The following is a 19,519-nucleotide window of genomic DNA, read 5'->3' as shown; positions in this document are numbered from 1 at the left end:
AAGTTGTCTTTGCCAAGAAGGAATGCATTTTTTAATTCATGCATATAGAGATTATCTCAAATTTAATTGAACTTAATCAATTGATCTGCTGCACTCCCTCTCATGTGAAAAGGATGCGTGGTTCACTCAACTTTATTATTATTTTGTAAAGCTTAGTTGAAAATATTGTAAAATATGCTTTTGTAGACCCAAGTTTAATCCTTCCTCTTTTTGAATAATAATAAATAAAAAAACTTAATTATTATTTCATTGTAAGCTACAAGTGTCAAATCGTGATTTACCCATAAGAAAAAATGACTCCGTACATATAACGAATCAAACATTATTATTTATAGATTTAGAAGTTTAATTAGAAGTTAGAACTACCAGTTTTCACTCTCATAATAAAAATTAAAATAAAAAAAAAAACCCATTTTTCAAATAAGTGTTATATGGGAGAGTCGGAGAGATTACTACAGCTAGACAGCCTAGACTCATGTAGATGTACACATAACACTTTTTTGGGAGCACGCACATATATAAAAGAGATTATCCGATGATATATAATGATTAGGTATAAATCTTTTTATTCCTTTCTTTTCTCCTTGCACGAGTGGGTTTGGGTGGCTCAAGCTAAAGTGGTGGGCGTGGTGGCCTTCAAGGCCTCTCTCTCTCTCTCTCTCTCTCTCTCTCTCATAAAGTAGTGGTATGTCCAAAATGGGTCCCTTCCCAAGTTCCCATATAAGTTAAAGACCTTTGAGACTTTCGAAAGAGTCAAAATTAGATTAATAGTATAAAAATGTGATAAACAATAGCATTAGATGTCTAATTATGCGCCACCAATAATATCATCCCCACCACCCTCCCTACCACTCTCTTGGCCTCACATTCTCACATTACATAAGTACATAACTACTCAATTACACTAATATCTTAATTAATTTTATGATAATTAATGTCCCATCAACCAAAATTTTGTGATAATGAAGTAGTGCTTCTCAATTTTAAATATTATTACGCATGTGACAATTTGTCCTTAAAGAAAATTGTGATTTTATATTGGTGTTTCATATCAATGAATTTGTCCTTTCTCGATCAAATGCCGATTTCAAGTGGCTGACCATGAATTAATGATTACACAATGTACATTAATATATACTTTGATTAAATGATCAACCCCTCGTGCGATATTGTAATTACATGAATTACCATTGCATTACTAATACTATATATATGCTTTTAGATATGACATATATAGCACCTTGTAAAGTAGTTAGCTGCATTCAACAACCAAACATATATATATAAGCGGTAATGTTTCTGTTTCTATTTATATTATAGTCCATAGAAGCCAAGCCAGCATGAGTTAGGCGTCCTATATATTAATACTTTGGAAAAGTAGATTCGGGATAAGCACCGCCATAAAATACCTATGATGTCAATTTTATTTTAAAAAGTGATATGTAGTATTTTTCTACTAAGAACTGATTTGCCCCAAAAAATAGATATGAGAAGTGACAGTTTTACATCTTACATCATCCTAATTAAATATTTATGTGAAATTCGTTACTCTCTTTTTTTGAAAAATAATAAAAGCACAAAACATGTAAGATTGGTCATGATTTACTGTTGAATCGTGTGTGGAATTGCAATATTATTGAAGCCTAATTCAGCAACAAAATTATGATGAACTAATAAGAAGAAAAATAACTATATATATAGAGGTTTTTTCTTTTTGAGAGAGAGAGAGAGAGAATCACTATCCAAATTTTTACCCTCAATAATTTTTCGGATGAGAGGATAGAATCAACTCTTATTCTAGATGTGTACAATAGCTAAAAAGTCGATGGAGGGCAAACCTTTTTTTTATGGGTTACTTTTCTTCAATTTGACCAAATTAAATCGGGTATGGAGACCTACCTTACAATACTACATTACATATACCTCCATCATCTAAGAGGAAACTACAACTCTATTAGAGGGAGGTTTATCTTTAAAAAGATTTAATGGTTAGATGGGTGTCTGCATATGGTGCAATGTTCGCACCACAGAAAAAACACATTGGCTGTGACTGTGATACAATGCTGTCACTCATCATCATTTGTAGTCTACCTACAAATACCTATTATAACTACCTAAAGACAGTGATGGCTATCTAGGGTCTTCAGTCCTACAGGATTAATTCATGGAAATAATCCATGGACGTACAACTAGAAGAACCTATTGATTGCTCTTAATTCTTTCTTTGTTCAATGGTATGGTTGACCAAGACTTCAATGTCGATGTAAACCTAAATCACAAACTAATGATGTGAGTTATATGTGTTCAATAATTAATTAATAATTATACAATATAATGTAAACCTAAATGCTTACTTAATATACATATATATCTTGTTTGACTGATATGCAAGAGAAGATCCAACCTAAATCCCACCAACCAATCTGTAAAATTACCAATATTTTGTTTTTCAAAAGGTCCAGCCAGATCATCTTTGGATCTGGGAATGTTTTAGGTAGATCCTTGCATCATGGTTGGCACATATATTTTTGTTTTTTATTTTGATTGTTAGCATATTTTTTTAAAACAGAAGCAAGCCAAAACTAATTATCTAAGCGTGACGTAGGTAATATATGTTGATTCATCAACTTTTTAGGCATCAGGCTTCAAATATATATTTATGAGCACGTTAGGCTATCATTTTGGTTTCTCATATTCTTCAACTTTCTACCATTTAGAATTCAGTGGCAATATAATTACCCGATGAAATTGCGTTCAGTCGGTCACCGACCCATGTCGATGTCCGGGTGAATTGCTGCCAACAGTACATTCTAGCACTAATTAAAGACTGAAACATATATGCATGTCAGTAGTGATTACAAGGAAGTAGCACTAAGAAAAACATTGAATCGACCGCTATTAAAATGATTGTACACAACACCTATCTCATAATAATTGATCATATAATTATCACATTACAAATAACTGTGAAAAAAAGTTGTAACCACTCGTTCTATGCAAGAAATTTTTAGTTGACGTATGGCTGGTCTCAACGTTTGTACACCATATATAACTTCCAATTTGAAAGCCCATTCAATTGCCAGCAAGTGAGCCCAAACCCAACCCATAAACGAGTTGTGCATATTTTTTGTGATAAAGTCTAATTATTCGTTTGATTAGGCAGGAAGGACCATCCCATTGAATATAGGACTGAAATTGATTAGCATTAATGGCAAAAAAAAAAGGAGTTGATTAGCATTAGAATAGAACCCTATCTTACAAAATTAATATTTTCGAATAGCTTTTCTGGAAACATATATACGGATATACTATGTATGCAGTATGCACAAAAGTTGCCGGACCACTTGCATAAAATGACCTACTGTGCATGTTATTCTCAATTGATTCCTAGGCTTGCAGGGCAACAAGGTCTTGCTGACTCTATTTTACAAAAGTTTGATTGACTTTTAGCATATATGGTTGGATTGACATTTGGTCAATAGGCATATCCTCATAGGCTATGCAATGATGAAACCGCGTATTTCAGATAAAAAGTTGAATTATGGTGATGGTATATGTCGAAAGATGATAAATATCAACTTAATTGCATAGTAAGGCCCTGCCGGATAAGGAGGAGCACTTGGGTTTCTTTTCCTAAGTGAATTGCTGACACACGAATGTACAAATTATCTTACCGTTATTGAATTTTAAAATTCTAAGTTATTGAAAAATTGATTAGCATTATATATTAAGTTGACACTCTTTTTTACATGTAGTTTTATTTTGTATGTAAAGAGATAGAGATAGATAAATGTACAAATTATAGGTGCAATTGTACCCTACACATTAATATCATAAGTAATAGTCATATATGAGAGATTAAATGTTTCAAACCTATGATCTCTTAAAATGGGTCTTTCATACTATGTTAACAATTACTTAACTCTAAAAACTTAAGTCGTGTAGAAGTTTGGTCACCAATGATTATGTTCCATTACCTATCGACACAAGAGAGTGCCTCTAGGTAGGAGTATGAATGACATTAATCAAGCAAAAAGCCAGAAACTTTGCCCACAGATATAAGAAAAGACAATCTAGATTTCAGGATGCAATTGGATTTGGAACAGTCAATTTATCATGTCTTCAATCAACATAGGATGGTGATGGTGGTGATGTTACTGTTCATAGATATCAATGAAGCCAATAAATATATGGATAACATGAAAAAGCGTTTCTGATGGGGTTTCATGGGAATTGGATGGGGATGACAAGGCAAACACCAAAACTTCTCAACAGGGATCACCACAATACAAAGTGGCCAAGTTGAAGGAGCACTTCATGTTATTGCGGCTGAGACATTACCACCTTAAGAGAACTCTTGCTCTTCATCATGTTTTTGAGGTACTAGGCTTTATCTAATTGGGTACTTGATTACTTCACGTGCGAAAATACTCAACTTTCAACACACATAATGGGAATTGTACTTTTCTGTACCGGATAGAAGACCACTAAGAAAAAGGTCAACCATAGATTGGCAAAGTGCTACCCACCCTATGCTTGTAATGCAGATTAATGGTTACTGAAAGTTGCCAACTAGATGGGACTTGTCCACACATTTTGACAATATGGCATATAGTTCTGAACTCATTGTCGCATTTGGATATACAAGGCTACAAGCCCATGTGAATCAATCTATAGAGGAGCCGAAACTTTAAAACATTCTATCTTCTTTTAGTAAAGTTCATCCCAAAGACAAATGCTATCGAAACACCTTCATTCTATTTGCCTTTGGAACCGAATTGAAATTCAATCCAGTTGGCAATATGATTCAAATGTTTGGAAAAGTATATCTCGTCGTGAAATCTAGAAGTAGCTATGTCTGTCTTTTTAATGATAAAGAACGACAATGAATTTTGAGATGATAAACCAGAACACAAGCAAGGTGGGCTTTTCATTGATCAATTTTAGGCTTGAAAATTAGTTGATATAAGGCCCACCAGTGTGCCTTGTGGGCTTAGTCAAGGTCTATGATTATCTATGGATTTTGTTGCTGTGTTATGCGCTCTCATCTTAGATAGCCGCAACTGCAGCTTTGTGCCACTACTATTTTAGATTGCTTTGTTATTATCACAGTACCTGGTTCTTGTTGGTTTGATAGATATCTCTTCAAGGAAAAACAAAAAGAAAAAGGTAAAAGAAAGAAAAGCCAAGAGAGGAAAGAGAAAAATTCATAAACGATCAACAATTGATGTCCATACAGGAATCAATATATAGAAAAACAGATCTCCTAGATTCCTTAACTTAGTAATGATGTTTACAATTCCCCGGAGCACAGAACAAGTGTTTCCTTAGTTCTCACCTAAAAACTCGAAAAGGAATTTGACAAATTAAGTATTTTCTAGGTATCCTGTTGGTACACTAATAACACCAATAGTTATCTAGAAGCATGATATCAATTATGATACAAAAATTCCCGAATTAGAGTCAGTATTGGTAGGCACCTTGCTGTGCATTAAAGTTGTGGTAGGCGCTTTGCGGACCATTGATGTTGGGGTATGATCCTTGTTGAGAACTCAATTGATAGGGGCTTTGCTGAGCATTCACTCGGTAGGGGCTTTGTTGAGCATTCACTCGATAAGGACTATGCTGAGCATTCACTTGGTAGGGACTTTGCTGAGCATTCACTTGGTAGGGGCTTTGCTGAGCATTCGTTTGGTAGGGACTTTCTTGAGCATTCATGTTGTGGTAGGAGCCTTGCAGAGTATTCACATTGTGGTAGGAACCAGGCTGAGCATTCACATTTTGACCAGCAGAAGCCATGAAAGCCTGAAGGATATTCTGCGCTGCATTCAAATGCTCAGAACCACGGATCTCAACAACACGTTCAGAGCCACCACTTTGGGAGTCATGGAGCTTCACTCTTGGTCTGCTAATCTGAATCACAATGAAAGGGATTAGCAATCGCATTTCCTAAACAGTTTTCCAACACAAGATCAAATTATGCTTAATAATATGCCATCAAAAGCTAGAATTACTTTCTTCTACATTAGGATTCTACCTTTTTCACAACTATCATCTGAAGTTCTAAAAAAGAACAGAAATATATGAAACGCAACAAAGTTATTACAAATGCACACAAACCAAATAACACCGTTGAATGAAGCCAACTAAGTTTTTTATTCATAAAATATCAATTAATAAATAAAAAAACCAATTCCGGTTTTTTTAATGCATTTGTACTAAAGCTGTGAACCATGTAGCTGCTTTGCCTGAGACACACTAAGGCACTATGTTCGAGCCTCGTTGAGTGCCAAGATTGTAATATGCCTCAGCATGTTTAAGCCAAAGCTGACAATGGAAATATTATTATAATTAAATAAAACCAGTAAGACATAGTTCACAAGTTGACTTCTTCCAAATGCATAATTAAAAGACAATTGCTAAGGATTTCTCATTTGCATGGCATGTCAAAATGCACCCTAGATTGTCCTCCTTCCACTTCTAAAGATTGTCAAGAACAGGCAGATATACTACAAATTTCAAATGGCTAGATGTATAAAGTCATTACTCAAGGTCTTGGCATACTACTATGTTTATCCTGCTGAACCAAAGGTTGTGAAAAAATACCTCTCCAATATTGGAAATACTGCTCCCTCCAGTTCCAGTAAAAGAATCCACTGCATTGTTTGGAATCCTGCCCTCCAGAGCATTGTTGACACTTGGATAACTGGAACAACATAAAGCAACCATAAAATTCAGATGAAAACATGAATTTTTCATATAATACTAGTTAAATAGTTCCATACCGAGAAGCAGCCAGAGGCATTGGATAACTCTGGAGGTCATATTCATGTCTACCAACCTTCAAGAGCGTAACAACAAAAAATAAAAATTAGTTATCAATGCAAGGACATATTATTGTAATAAATGTTATATAAAATGATGTTGTCTAAGGATCACAGTGTTGCGAAGCTTCTCATTTATCTGAATTTACTTGTCATAGTAGTCCTGCACTCATGGAGAGGACCAAAAATTGAGGGGCAAGCCTATCATTGTTCAAAGACACATTACTAACAGAGGATAAAAGCTTTGAAAAATCTGACAGTTCTCTTTCACTCAAATTATGCCATAAACACTAAGAAGGTAAGCGCAAACTTGAGAGAAAAATGAAAAACTCATATAATGTCCTTGTCCACCTTAGAAGTGGACAAGGAATACTAGTTCTCAAAGAAAAATTTGTAAAAATCATAGAACTTATTCTTTTTTAGAGAAGTTTATAAAAAGGGGGGAAGGGGGTACCCTTAGAGGATCATATCCACTAGAGCTGCCAGCTCCAATTGCACTAGGTGGTGGTGGTGGTCCTCCACCAGGTAAGCTGCCTGCAGGACCAAATCCACGTGTAGGGCCAACAGAAGCAGGCTCTGCTCCAGCATTTGCATCTCGCAGAGTTCTCACTCTCAGTCTTGATGTAATCTCAGCCAAAGCATCTTTTGCAACACCAAAGTTCCCAGATATCTTAATGACCAAAAAAAAAAAAGGGATAAAAATAAGTGCAAATCTAAAATAGTGAAAATTATGTGGCAAATAGAATACAATAGTTACACGATGCAACTGCATCACCTGCACAAGTTCTTCATCTTCAGCTGCACACCTAGGCCTATCTTCCTTCGAGTAAACACGAATATCTGCCTGGGTTCTCCTTCTCATCTCATTTATAACTTGACCTCCTTGTCCAAGGATGCAGCCAACCTTACTTGATGGAACAAGAAGCCTAGTAGTGATCATACCTTTATCAGAAAGTTCACTTGTTTTGTTCTGAAGCTGAAGAATTGCCTCAATGGTCTGTGATCTTGGATTCCAAAAAGCCTGAAAAAATATTGGCAAGGTGACCCATTACTCTGACCAAGAAAAAGGTGACCCACCACTAGCATATTGGTAGCATGTAAATCCATAGGCAACAACAAATAGTTGATGCACAGTAGGTTGTCCATGCGAATAACACTTATAAGCCAGAATAAAACGAAGTTAAAGAAAGGAAAATGGTTGTGTATTACAAAAGGGCATACCTCAAAAGCAGAGACACGAATCACGCGTTCTTCTGAGTCTGTTGATGCATCCTGAACATGAATACTGGCTCCTGTTTCCTGTTGTAACTGTTTTACATTGAAACCCCCCTTGCCAATGACCCCACCAATTTTCCCAGCTGAACACAAAATTTTCAAAGAAAACTCAGCTTCAGTTTCACCACCGTGTCCAGGAGGAACACCATTAAAACCACCTGGCACAAATCCAGAAGAACGGTTTCCATATCCTCCCATCCATGGCATTGGTGGCATACTGTGGGAAGGAGTCCGATCAGACCACATTGGATTGCCAGGTGGAAGCATATTAGTCATTGGGGTTCCAGGAGGATGAAACCCCTGGCCCCCAAAAGGCATAGGAAAACCTGAAGGAGGTTTGTCCTTCCGTGGATTCTTATGCAGTAGAGTAGACACTTCATAAAGGGCCCTCTTTGTCACATCTGGTTTTCCAGATATCTGCAACATATGTTGAAAGTTAATAAAGGTGTCAAAAGAAAAAATAGAGAACTTTCCAAAGTAATTTTCACATAAGCAAGCTCACAGGCTAAAAGTGATCAAACCAAGGAATTATACACTTCCCGGGCCTGGGCACTGCGACCCCCTTTGTGAGGGGGCACCCCTTATCCCAAAGTTATGGGGCAATTTTACTCAGTAAAAAAGATAAAATAAAAAGGACAGATGTAAAATCCCAATATATCATCTTAGAATCAAAACTACAAGTTTTCAGCAGTAAACCTTCACCAAAGTGTCCGATCATTTGGACATCTAATAGTACATACACATATTTAGAAATATAAACGAGCACCAAGAAATTTCCAACAATAATCTAGGCAGCTAACAACAAAAGTAACCAAGGCACCATGATGAGGAGTGATTAAAAGAAAAGGTCCCATTGATACCCTTATAACATATGGTGATAATTGTTCCTATACTTTTAACTTTAGTATACCAGAATCCTTTAAATGTTAGTGCCACCTCTTAAGCCCCTCAAAAATATTGGTAAAACCTACTTGGAAAATCACGCTAGTCAGTAATGAACTACTTAAGTCAGAATAATGATTCACGTCATACTTATTATAAAAATAAATAAATACAAATAAATTTCTAAAATGGTGCCATTTTAACTTGGTCACCATCTCTGGAGTCAATATGGTAAGGTTATTCCACCCACCTCTTCTTCCGCATTCTTGGCCTCACCTCTGCATCCACCACCATTTAGTCAAAGCAGGCTTGGAGCTTCCAGGTGCATTACCAATTGGGCATATACAAATAGCCCAACACAAACTAGAAGCGCAATCTATCATCCTTGTGAAGTATAATATATTCAATCCCGCACATCATTCAGCTTCGTAGGGACAATAATGTCTCACATCTCTGAGGACATAATTAACAGAAAAATTCCACACAGCTACTCACAAGAAGCACGCAGGAATTAAAAGTCCTATCCATAAAAGTAAGACCTGCATCCTACCATGCTGATCATAAGACGACACTCAGGTAAAACATCGACCAAGACAATGAAACCAACAGTAAGGAAAACCCAATGGTCTCCAAGAAAGCCACATCATTTACACCAATCCACATAAACTTCAAGTGGTGTAATGTACTTATAATCCATTAGATGACGGGAACACTCCCAAATCAAGTAGATCAAATACAGTTTTACTTGACACAATCAAAACCTTTATTCATTTGCAGCCCATGAGTAATTGGCTGAATGATTGTGATCAATCTTATTATATCTATATTTGAGTGGAAAAATTAATTTAAATCCTAAAAACTTCCTACAGAAATTTTTTACAACCTAATCCAAATCCGGAGGGGGAGGGGGGGAAGGGACTATACGTATTAACATGACAAAGCCAAAATGTATATCTAACGTTCATTTGAAGGAATGCTAGTATATCCTGCCGCAAATAAACCATAAAATGCAACAGAATACTGAAGGAAAGAAGCAGTTAAAGCCATTATCCCTCACTTAGTATCAAAACTTCCAAAGACAGAAGGAAATTCCCATACTATACCTTTCAGCAAAGTATTCTAGCAGCAAAATTAAACAACTCATTTAAGGCATGTGAGTGCAAAGCCAATAACCACCGTAATCCTTTACGAAAGAACCAAAAACTCATATAGCTGGAATGCAAACGACAGTAGCCATCAACTTAGTCCCAAAATGCGACTGAAGTTCAGTTCAGTAGGGTTTGAATTAATGAGCTTCAAACCAAAGTTAGGCAGCCACAATCTCTTCTCATTATTCTGGACCAATGTTGAATTATTTAACCAAATCCAAGTTGAAGCATATCCAATCATATAAGATGTTAAAATTTACTCAATAAACAAACATCCTAACTTAAAAATAAATTTAACCAGAAAAGCTCATACAATAATATAACCTTTGCTCTATTAGCTCATTCAAAAGTTCAATGGCATCTATGTTATATCAATTTTTGTTGGGGACTACTGTTTTCATCTGTTAGAAAGTGCGCAAGGAAGCAATCACAAGAATAGAAACAGTACCTGCACCAATTCATCAGTACCCATAGCACAAATAGGAAGCTGATCTGCAGGAAGAACACGAATGCTTGCATCTGTCTCACTTCGCAATCTTTGAATAACATCTCCACGCTTTCCAAGAAGACACCCTACCATATTGTTTGGAACTAGAAGTCTTGCAGTGACAACATTTTTCTCATTATCATCGTCAAACGTAACTCCACCAAAAAGATCTTCCACTACAATCCTGTCATGAACTTTCAAGAGAGCATCCTGGGCAGCACAGTGCGGCTCCATGGGCTCCGGTTCATTCTCCTCAACTGAATCTTCATCATTATTTTGTTTCCTTGAAATTTTAGTTGGAGAACTATAGATAATAATCACTCTCTCATCTGAGCCAGGAACCGGATCAGCAACTGTAATCTTCGCCTGGGTCTCTTCTCTCAAGGACTTGATTATGCTGCCACCTTTCCCAATAACACCACCAATTTTTTTAGAAGGGCAGAGTATACGATACACGGTATCTAGGGATTGAGAATTCCCCAAAGATTGTTCACGGCTTGAATTATTCCACTTTCCTTTCTTGTTGTTGTTGGCCCCTCCTTTTCTTTTAAACTGGACGTCAGGACGTTTCTTGAGAAAATTCCGCTTGTTCCCATCCATAATACCACAAAAACTAAACTAGAAGTAGACTAAACTCTAAGCAAAGACCAAATAAATACCTGGAGGGGAAGAAAAAGTTTTCATTACCGAGAGAGAGAGAGAGAGAGACGAATAACATACTAATTTTAGCAAGCAGTAAAATCAAACACATTAAAATCCGCTAAACACTAATTCCTGCTAAATTCATGAATCAAAAAATTGAAAAAAAAAAAGAAGCTAAAATTGTACATTGTTGAAGGTTGTAATTGAATGACGTACCTTGTTGAATATTAAGTCAGCAAAATAGTAAAGTATTTCCAAACGAGCTGGCCAACCAGCCGTAATAGTAGAGCCTTCAGCTTCGAGCCCACGCCCTAGGGTTCCAAAACCAAAACATACACACAGCTCAAAAAACAGAAATGAAAGCAAAAGGAGTCCTTTGGGCAAACGAAGCTCAAGCTAAACAAGCTCGTACGAAAAGAATTTCAAGCATTTTCTTTCAGAATTTAACGAAACCATAGAATGATAGAGGAAAGTTGGAATTTTTAGCTCATTAATATAGCAAACAAAAAAAAAATGTGTCTGATGGAGGGTGATCGAGGAAATGAAAGTAACAGATCAGTAAGAAAAATTAGGGTTTGTGGAAAGTTGAAGAAGAGGTTTACGTACCAGAGGCAGAGACAAAATTGTAGAGTCAGAGTTGAAACCACTGTGGTTGCCGCTTGCTGGGGCGACTGGCGCTCCCCATCTGCGCAGAGGAAGAGAATGAATTTTTTTTTTTTTTTTGGTGAGAGAAGAGAGAGAGAGAGAGAAACTTTGGGGGTAAAAGGGCTTGCAGATTTTTGCTTCATTTTTTGTTTGTAGATAAAGAAGATTGGGCAATCGGCCCACTCGGAAGTCATGGGCCTCAATCTCTGCAAATTATGGACTAGTCTTTTTGGATTGTAAGAAGCCCAATTCCAAATCTCAATGTAGGTCCAATGACAACAAGAGAGTAATCATCACATTCAGGATTTAATAAAATTATTAATCACAACTCACAAGTTTATCTTTTGCAAAATTATTAAAAATGAGTGCTATTAAAATGTATGCAAAGTCAGCTCGCGCGTGAAGGAAGACGATGCAAATCAATGCCCCCATTGTGAGTGAAGACCAGCCATGGTTGATCTTTTATTTTATTTTTATTTTTTCAAATTTTTAGTTTTAAAGAAATAAGATAATTGAGTTTTTTAGGGTTGTCTTGATAATATATTGGGTGTGTATTACTGTAGGATTGAGTAAAAATTAAAGAAATTTTTTGAAGTTCACTCTTAAGTAATAGTAGGGAATTTTAATAGGGAATTTAAGCTCACTCCTTTTAGATATCTTTTTGCTCTAAAGAGGCCGTGGCACTTATTCATGACAGAAACTTGTGGAATTCAACTAACAAATTAAACCTGTGGAAGTCAGAAAACTTACTAATTAGACAGTTTACTTAACACTGAATAGCAAGGACAGTTTTCTTTGAAGTGGATGAGGACATGTATTATGTAAAACAAATTAGTTCTAAATCAGTTTTTCAATCTAAGAAAGTTGAATACATTAAACAAAGTTATAACACATAATAGTACCAGCTTCTAAGTGTTTCATAAACTTCATTTCTTCAATGGATGGTTCATAGCATAAAGAGGAGATATCCTCGGATCTTAACCAGTTTTGACAACAAATAAGAGCTTCCACATCTTTGGAGTCAAAGAAGCACGAAAGGGATTAACTACCTTTCCTCCCGTGCTAAAACAAGCCTCTAAAGCCACTGTAGAAATTGGAATTGCAAGGATATCATTTGCAATTAAGGCCAAAACAGGGTATTTAACCCCATTGTGCTTCCACCATTTAATAATATCAAAATTAGAGTTCGGATCCACTTTTTCAATAGGATTCGTTATGTACATATCCACCTCATGCTCCAAAACCAATACACTACTTGCTGCAGCTTTTTCCATCCATTGCCTAGTCATTTCTTGCATTTTTTCCCCCTCTAAGTTCCCTAGAAGATGTCCTAGTACTAGTAGTGGAACTAGTTGAGGTAGTAGGACTAGTCACACCACTAGTACTAGAACCTTCACTTTGGGGTTTTGATGCATCATACTCATCAAACATCTTGTTGAGTATGGTTTTGATCTCTTCATTCTTCTTGGTGGCAGATTCTGCATCCAAACAATATTTTTGGAGCACATGAGCCAAGTTGCCCAATTTGTATCGAGGGTCAAAGACAAGTGCAACCATAAAAAATTGGTTGATCTTGTCAAGATCCCTCCAATACTTCTCAAACTTCTTCTTCATATAACCATCTGCCATGTCATTCAACACCATTTGCATGTGCCTCGGAGATAAAATAAAAAGGACAGAGTTTGTTCACAACAAGGCAAATTTCATCACCCAAATACAAACTGAAGTTGGATTTTTATTATATAATCCGAGAAAAGAAACAGGTGCATTGTCTTTTATTTAAGTAAGTCATACAAGCTGTTTAAAAGTGGCGAAACTGAAGATGAAGAAGTTCATAGCCAATGTGTGCCTTTCTTGTCAAATATTCCTGGCCCATAAGTGGAAATGAAAATATCAATAAAGAGGGGATATTGCATCCATCCAAATGTAGCGATTGGAGCACAGGCAGGCCAAATGATTAGAATAACAATCCAAATTTTTCCATGAAGCATGATGACAATGGCAGCAGAAAAGGTGATCATCATGGTGGCGATGGAGATAAAAAGAGTGAAAAGACCTAATATCATCTTTTGGGGCAATGATTTGAAGAAATCTTCTTCTTCATATCGTGATGTGAGGAGTCCCAAAAATATCATTACTGAAGTTGTGGAAGAAAAAAGCGATAGAGCATCTGAAACTATAAAAACCATAGACAACTTGTACTCATGTAAGAATATAGGATCACCTTCACCTTTATCTCTTTTCTCACCAGGAACAGTGAATGCTGCAGCAAATATGATAGTAACAATGAGAGCACCTACAAATGTACAAGAAGTTGCTGTTTCTTTTATTGAGCTTTCTGCCTTCTGCATCAATTCTTTGTGGTTCTTATTAAATAATTCACGTGGTGTCATCTTATCCGTGTGATTGGGCATTAATTTCATGACGATCGGCAGCTAAAAAACTCTCCACCTCCTGCATATATTCCATTGAATAAAACTTAAACATAGCTTATTGATTATGTAATATATTAATAAACATATATATAATTAATGAGAAATTAATTCTGACCTTGAACCATTGAAATTCTCTCTGCATTTGTAAGATCGACCTCGGAGAGCATTTAGTTTTTCAGGTGGAGACAACCTCGCAGCTGAATGTAGAATTGTATTATTAAACTTATCTCCGCTGAATGCAAAAGTACCCACTTCATTCTGCTTCTTCATACTGTATAAAAGGTTATAAACTTTTTCTTGCCGACATTCAATGGAGTATTGAAAAATATTCCTCTGTTTTATATCCACGTACGATCATCATAAGGTCTGGATTTGCTTTAAACACACGAGTAAGGAACTCAACATGACCTCGTTCTACAGCTCGGAAGATTGACATTCGAATAACACCATATTGTATTTGTTTGACATATTTAGGATCTTTCACATCTCCTCTTTCTACAGCTCGTACAATTGACTTTTGCACAAAGCTATGTTGTATTTCTTCGCGACTGATATTTTTTATCTCTTTACACATGACACCTAGAATTTCTTCGGTTCGAGTATGAACGAATTTCATTTGATATATGCTATTGATTCCTAGATTGACATTGAAAACAATATTAATTACACTCCAACAAATTGATAGTTAAAACTAAAATGGGATAAAGAAAATAATTATAACAATGTACGTACGTGTACAATGCATACCTGAGAGTTTATAGAGGCCCTTCATAAGTCCTTGGAATAAACTCTTAACTGCATTGCAAATGCAACTATGTTGGCAAAAGCACTTCAAAGAATGTCCATCAGATATATATATATATAAGAGTCTCTAAAATAAATTTATTTAAAGAATCGATTTCCTTATGCGGCCTACTTCAAAATGTATTTTGATAGACAAAACCGCGCGTCTACTTCTTTATATTTTCTTAAAGAATTATCTTTGCAAAAATTAAATAAATTCAAAATTATTAAAATATCTAATTGTGACATTAAAAAAAAAAGTTATAGTCTATGATAATTAAAAACTATGTTATGATAATTAAATGTTCATTTACTGCAGATAAACCTACAAATTATTGACCCAAAAAAAAAAAAACTACGAATTAGATTAATGCTTTTTCCATTAGATTATATTTAATGAAAGTCAGGAAAAAAAAGTGTACAATATATGTACATATTATTAGAAACAATAATGCTAATTGTCCTACATTTTTTTTCCCACATTTGTATCTCACCTGATGTGTCATTACTTTACTGGAAGGGTATTTCCTTTTTTTTTTTTAGGTTTTATTTTTTAATTTTTAATGTCCAATGTATGAATGACATGTAAGATGGTATGAAATTATGGTATAAAAATGTAGTAAGTATAACATTATTGTATTAGAAAGAAGGAAAAAAGATGAAACATTTCCCAAAAAAGAATTCAATATTTTTGTTAACTACCAAAATTATGAGTTTGCCTTTAAGATGTAATATACCTGAGTGAATGAGATGCTTTCGATTCGGTTGCTCATTTTCTTGGTTCTGAACATGTATACGAATATCACCGGTGGGGGCAGGCCACGGTTGTATTTTTATACCTATGAAGAAAATAACACAAACCCAATTAATATATACATCGAAGTACTACTTCTTTGTAGTAGACTTTTTCATTACTATATATATAGAGAGAGAGAGAGAGAGAATTTTCATTGAGAAATTCTTTAATTAAATTAATGTGAGACTTACTTCATAGTTGTCTAATTAATTTTTATAGAAATAATCTTTAAATAAAGACTTAAAAATAGATAATTTTGATCATTAAACGACAATATAAAGTAACTTCACCCTGAATTTCTTAAATAAGTGGATAGGTAGTTCCCTATATATATATTAGCCTCTTAACATGCACTTAAGGTAACCTTCCCACATATATTCATATTCTAAATCGATATATAGACTGCGACAAAATATGAGATATAGGGACATAATTTTAGGGCTGGGTCGGTTTGCCCGAAAAATCGAGACCGTATCCGAAACCGCTCCAATCGATGCCGAGAATAACCGTACCGAGATATCGGTTTGCCAACCGAACCGGTATGTTCGGTTCCGGTTCCGGTTCTCAGATCTTAGAACCGTCGGTTTACCGAACCGAGTATATATAACATTTAATTTAAATATTACATTTTTATACATTTCTATATCTTAAAATACCTTTCTATATACATTTATATACATTTTTATAATTTATATAAAAAATATATAAATTTATAAATCCTAAACCCTAAACCCTTTCTATACCCTAAGCCCTATAATTAATAATTTATATGTTTTTTAATTTATATAATACATTTCTATATAAAAACTAATTAAAAATACCCTAAACTAATATTATAACATATCCTAAACAATTTATACCATATAACTATAAACTAAATATTAAACCCTATATCATATTCTTATATCTCATACCCTAAACCCTATTGTGTATTTTATCAAATCTTATACCTTATAAGGCTTATTATATCCTATACTGATATATTATATACCATAAGACTATAATTGATAATAATTTAATAATTTATAGTTGGTATATAACTAATAACAATTGTCTATATAAATGTTTAGCATGATAATATGATAATAGTCTATAATTAATAACTATAATCTATAGATGTTTAAAGTATAGAAATGTATTATATAAAATATATTTTATATAAATTATAAAATATATTTAATACAAGTAAAAACTCTATATCCCAAAATATCCTAATGTCTAAATTACTAAAATACTATTTTTTTTTTTTTCTCTTTCTTCCCCATTCTTTTTTATACTTCTCTAAACCAAAAAGGTTTGTTCCCATCAAAATTACTTGACACATACAGCTACAACTAGAGAAATTGACATTTACTCACTTCTAAAAGAAACAGACCTATATAACCCCATCTAAACCTTTTTTTCTCTGTGCGTGCGCACTGCCCAATGCCCCACCTTCCTCCCTATTCTTATCTTCCTCTTTATTTTCTCTGTAACCATTTCCTCTCTCATTCTCTCTCACTTTCTCTCCCTGCGCGACCGTGCCCGGCCAAGATTCACCGTCGCCGGCCACCTCCCAACAATCCAAGGCCATTGGTCGACTCCCCAAGCCGGCGCCAACACAACCCAGCCGCCACCTAGCTCGGCCGGCCTCCCCATGCGACGGAATCACCGCTCCAAGCCGTGCCTTCCTCGCCGGATTTCTTCAAATTCCGGCGGTATTTTCCGTCGACCCAAGTATCAAAGTTTATCCTCTCTTCATTCTCCATCTAATTATATAAATGGATTGGGTTGTTGCTTAAAACTGAAAACCCTCTGTCTCGCTGCCCTCTCGCCACCCATTCGTCGCACCGTGTCGGTCAAGGCCCATACCGAGCCGAGCCGACCGAAAATGCCGGTCAACCGAGTGCCGGTTTACCGGCATTTCAGTTTCGGTCTCGGTAACCAAAAGGGCCATCCGAGGGGGGTCCGGTCGGTTGCCGGTTTGGGGTTCTCGGTTCGGTAACCGGACCGAACCCACCCCTACATAATTTAATATCAACAAGAAAAAAATTTAACCCAATAATACTAGAGGCATCAATTGTTTTTTAAATTTTTAGTTATCAATATGTGGTACATATATGGCATGTTCGTTTCCTACTTATTATTATTAATTTTTTACTTAATTTCCTACTTATTAAGAATAAATGAGATCCATATATAATGAGTTTATAAATAAATTAATTAAATAATATCACATCAGTTGAAATATAAAAAATAAGGATAAAGATTGATATCTCTAGTACTACACACTTTTTTTTTTATTCAAGTTTGATGCATGGGGAAAAAAATGTAATACTAACTTTTATAAATCCATCGTTGCCAGAATTTGAGCGGCGTTGCACTGTAGAATCCAGTAGACGTATCAGCCAATACCCATATAGGCGTATATCCGTGCAGGCGTACATCAATGGCAAAGCTTGGGTAACGGTGAATTAAGTCCCATGCAATCTCTATAGGAGAGTGAAAGAAGAAATAATTATATATAGGACAAAAAAAAAGTTGAAAGCATTGGTAATTAAATAGTAAATTAAGGGTTAATTAATTATATACGTAGTCTTACCAAATCTTTGGTCGAAAAAACTTGCAGAAATAAGTAGAGCGCCATCGGTACTCTTGTGATCTGGCGATAGATAATGGAGTGGAGTGGAAGAGTAGAGATAGCGAGCGATTTCCCACTGGTCGTATAAATTGGCATAGTAAACTGGAAGGACTTTGGTACCGTGGGGTGTTGGAAGGAGAATGGTTAATAAGTCATTGTTCTTTTGAATCATGCATGCATTTAACCATTTTGATGTCTCCTCTACGAATAGCATACTCAAAAGCTGTACAACCATAATTGTCTTTTACTTCCAGCTGCTCTTTCTCTGTCATCAAGTCCACCAAGTATTTCACAATACGCTCGGGCCCAGCAATGGCCGCTTTGTGAACAACTGTACGGCCTGATTGTGACTCTTTTGCTTTTACTGCATTGGGATGCTTGGTCACAAACTCCTTCACAACATCCCACTTTTCGCCATTCACGTGTTTGAACAACTCTTCTATTTCGATCCACTGCCTTCAACTGCTGATCCGACTCCTCCTCCACATCCACATGATGATGATCGGCAGCGTCATGATCAAGACCATATTCTTCTAGTTTGGAAGCATGTTCACTTCTGGTTTTCACAACGTCCCAAAGATCTTGAGCCACCAAGTAGGTTTTAACCCCAAAACTCCAATCCTCGTAGTTATCTTCGTTCAGAACTTCACCAACAATTGTATTAGAGACAACTCCAGATGCCATGCTAGCTACCTACCTCAATCTGCATGTCAATTTACGCAACTTCATTACTTTTATTTCCACCATGCATATATATGTACGTCAAATAAATAATCAAACAAATTAACTATATATATAACTCATTACGTACTCACGGGTTGATCACTTGGGAAACCTCCAAAAACCTGCTGCTTGGTGTACGTCTATCCGCAGTACCCAAGCTTCTAATTTATAGGCACAAAAAGTTTTTTTTTTTTTTTCTTTTGTGTTTTTGTTTTTGTTATACACTTATACGTTCCTTTATAATAACAGATCAGTATTT

At 35.5% G+C, this 19,519-nt stretch overlaps 3 protein-coding genes across 3 annotated transcripts; all 3 read right to left on the bottom strand.

The window, feature by feature from the left end:
• Positions 1-5,193: 5,193 nt before the first annotated feature.
• Positions 5,194-12,001, bottom strand: LOC147288316 (KH domain-containing protein At4g18375-like). The gene is made up of 9 exons (XM_086242542.1): positions 11,865-12,001; positions 11,475-11,569; positions 10,578-11,275; positions 8,046-8,516; positions 7,600-7,845; positions 7,279-7,494; positions 6,786-6,841; positions 6,607-6,706; positions 5,194-5,913 (listed from the first exon to the last, which is right to left on the bottom strand). The coding sequence occupies exons 3-9, from the start codon at positions 11,214-11,216 to the stop codon at positions 5,464-5,466; spliced, it is 2,178 nt and encodes a 725-aa protein (XP_086098668.1). The 5' UTR covers positions 11,217-11,275; positions 11,475-11,569; positions 11,865-12,001; the 3' UTR covers positions 5,194-5,463.
• A 1,671-nt stretch (positions 12,002-13,672) lies between these two features.
• On the bottom strand, positions 13,673-14,341 carry LOC147288315 (uncharacterized). Its single transcript, XM_086242381.1, has one exon. It carries the CDS (start codon positions 14,324-14,326, stop codon positions 13,736-13,738), a length of 591 nt encoding a protein of 196 aa, XP_086098507.1. The 5' UTR covers positions 14,327-14,341; the 3' UTR covers positions 13,673-13,735.
• A 4,330-nt stretch (positions 14,342-18,671) lies between these two features.
• Positions 18,672-19,221, bottom strand: LOC147288314 (uncharacterized). Its single transcript, XM_086241005.1, has 2 exons — positions 18,973-19,221; positions 18,672-18,929 (listed from the first exon to the last, which is right to left on the bottom strand). Exons 1-2 carry the CDS (start codon positions 19,219-19,221, stop codon positions 18,690-18,692), a joined length of 489 nt encoding a protein of 162 aa, XP_086097131.1. The 3' UTR covers positions 18,672-18,689.
• Between the last annotated feature and the right edge of the window lie 298 nt (positions 19,222-19,519).

The sequence above is a fragment of the Dryas octopetala genome, chromosome 4 (assembly GCF_963921425.1).
Source record: "Dryas octopetala chromosome 4, drDryOcto1.1, whole genome shotgun sequence".
Lineage (NCBI taxonomy): Eukaryota > Viridiplantae > Streptophyta > Magnoliopsida > Rosales > Rosaceae > Dryas > Dryas octopetala.
This window is presented reverse-complemented; position numbering and strand designations above follow the sequence as displayed.

What these genes read in the sequence shown, in the direction of transcription:
- LOC147288316 (XM_086242542.1), bottom strand. Translation starts at nt 11,216, where the DNA reads ATGGATGGGAACAAGCGGAATTTTCTCAAGAAACGTCCTGACGTCCAG. An exon ending in GTGGATATGATCCTCTAAGG is followed by an intron (nt 6,842 to 7,278) that starts GTACCCCCTTCC and finishes ACGCTCTTGAAG; the next exon opens with GTTGGTAGACATGAATATGA. An exon ending in ATGCCTCTGGCTGCTTCTCG is followed by an intron (nt 6,707 to 6,785) that starts GTATGGAACTAT and finishes ATGTTGTTCCAG; the next exon opens with TTATCCAAGTGTCAACAATG.
- LOC147288315 (XM_086242381.1), bottom strand. Translation starts at nt 14,326, where the DNA reads ATGAAATTAATGCCCAATCACACGGATAAGATGACACCACGTGAATTA.
- LOC147288314 (XM_086241005.1), bottom strand. Translation starts at nt 19,221, where the DNA reads ATGGCATCTGGAGTTGTCTCTAATACAATTGTTGGTGAAGTTCTGAAC. An exon ending in CAGTGGATCGAAATAGAAGA is followed by an intron (nt 18,930 to 18,972) that starts GTTGTTCAAACA and finishes GATGTTGTGAAG; the next exon opens with GAGTTTGTGACCAAGCATCC.